Source organism: Schistocerca serialis, chromosome 2 (genome assembly GCF_023864345.2).
Source record: "Schistocerca serialis cubense isolate TAMUIC-IGC-003099 chromosome 2, iqSchSeri2.2, whole genome shotgun sequence".
Taxonomy (NCBI): domain Eukaryota; kingdom Metazoa; phylum Arthropoda; class Insecta; order Orthoptera; family Acrididae; genus Schistocerca; species Schistocerca serialis.
In genome coordinates this window covers 1,065,071,926-1,065,072,796 of record NC_064639.1, presented here as the reverse complement: position 1 = coordinate 1,065,072,796, position 871 = coordinate 1,065,071,926, and the positions used below count along the sequence as shown (strand labels likewise).

Below are 871 nucleotides of genomic sequence, written 5' to 3'. Positions count from 1 at the left end.
CCTCAGCCTATACTTTCTACACAAGAACCTCCCCCCCCCCCCCGCGGGTCCGGGGATTAGAATAGGCCCGCGGTATTCCTGCCTGTCGTAAGAGGCGACTAAAAGGAGTCCATCCCCCTCACGGGGTAGTTAGCGCCTGCGTCCGGAGACGGACGGTTCCACGACCTATAATCGTGGTCTTTTTGGTTTTTCACTTCTCGTTTCTTCCTTCCTTTTGTTGGTTCCTTTCTTTGCTCTTCTCCACCTCACTGTCTTCCTTACTCTTTCCTTTAACTTCTCCTTGCCTTCTCATTGCCTTTTTCTCCTTGCCTTCTCATTGCCTTTTTCTCCTTGCCTTCTCTTTGCCTTTTTCTCCTTGCCTTCTCTTTGCCTTTTTCTCCTTGCCTTCTCTTTGCCTTTTTCTCCTTGCCTTCTCTTTGCCTTTTTCTCCTTGCCTTCTCTTTGCCTTTTTCTCCTTGCCTTCTCTTTGCCTTTTTCTCCTTGCCTTCTCTTTGCCTTTTTCTCCTTGCCTTCTCTTTGCCTTTTTCTCCTTGCCTTCTCTTTGCCTTTTTCTCCTTGCCTTCTCTTTGCCTTTTTCTCCTTGCCTTCTCATTGCCTTTTTCTCCTTGCCTCTCATTGCCTTTTTCTCCTTGCTTCTCATTGCCTTTTTCTCCTTGCTTCTCATTGCCTTTTTCTCCTTGCCTTCTCTTTGCCTTTTTCTCCTTGCCTTCTCTTTGCCTTTTTCTCCTTGCCTTCTCTTTGCCTTTTTCTCCTTGCCTTCTCTTTGCCTTTTTCTCCTTGCCTCTCATTGCCTTTTTCTCCTTGCTTCTCATTGCCTTTTTCTCCTTGCTTCTCATTGCCTTTTTCTCCTTGCTTCTCATTGCCTTTTTCT

General features: G+C 46.5%; 1 protein-coding gene across 1 annotated transcript; it reads right to left on the bottom strand.

Annotated features, from left to right (window-relative positions):
- Positions 1 to 313: 313 nt before the first annotated feature.
- Positions 314 to 664, bottom strand: LOC126456627 (octapeptide-repeat protein T2-like). The gene has a single exon (XM_050092370.1). The coding sequence runs from the start codon at positions 662 to 664 to the stop codon at positions 314 to 316; it is 351 nt and encodes a 116-aa protein (XP_049948327.1).
- Between the last annotated feature and the right edge of the window lie 207 nt (positions 665 to 871).

Coding starts and splice junctions, on each gene's coding strand:
- LOC126456627 (XM_050092370.1), bottom strand. CDS start 664: ATGAGAAGCAAGGAGAAAAAGGCAATGAGAAGCAAGGAGAAAAAGGCA.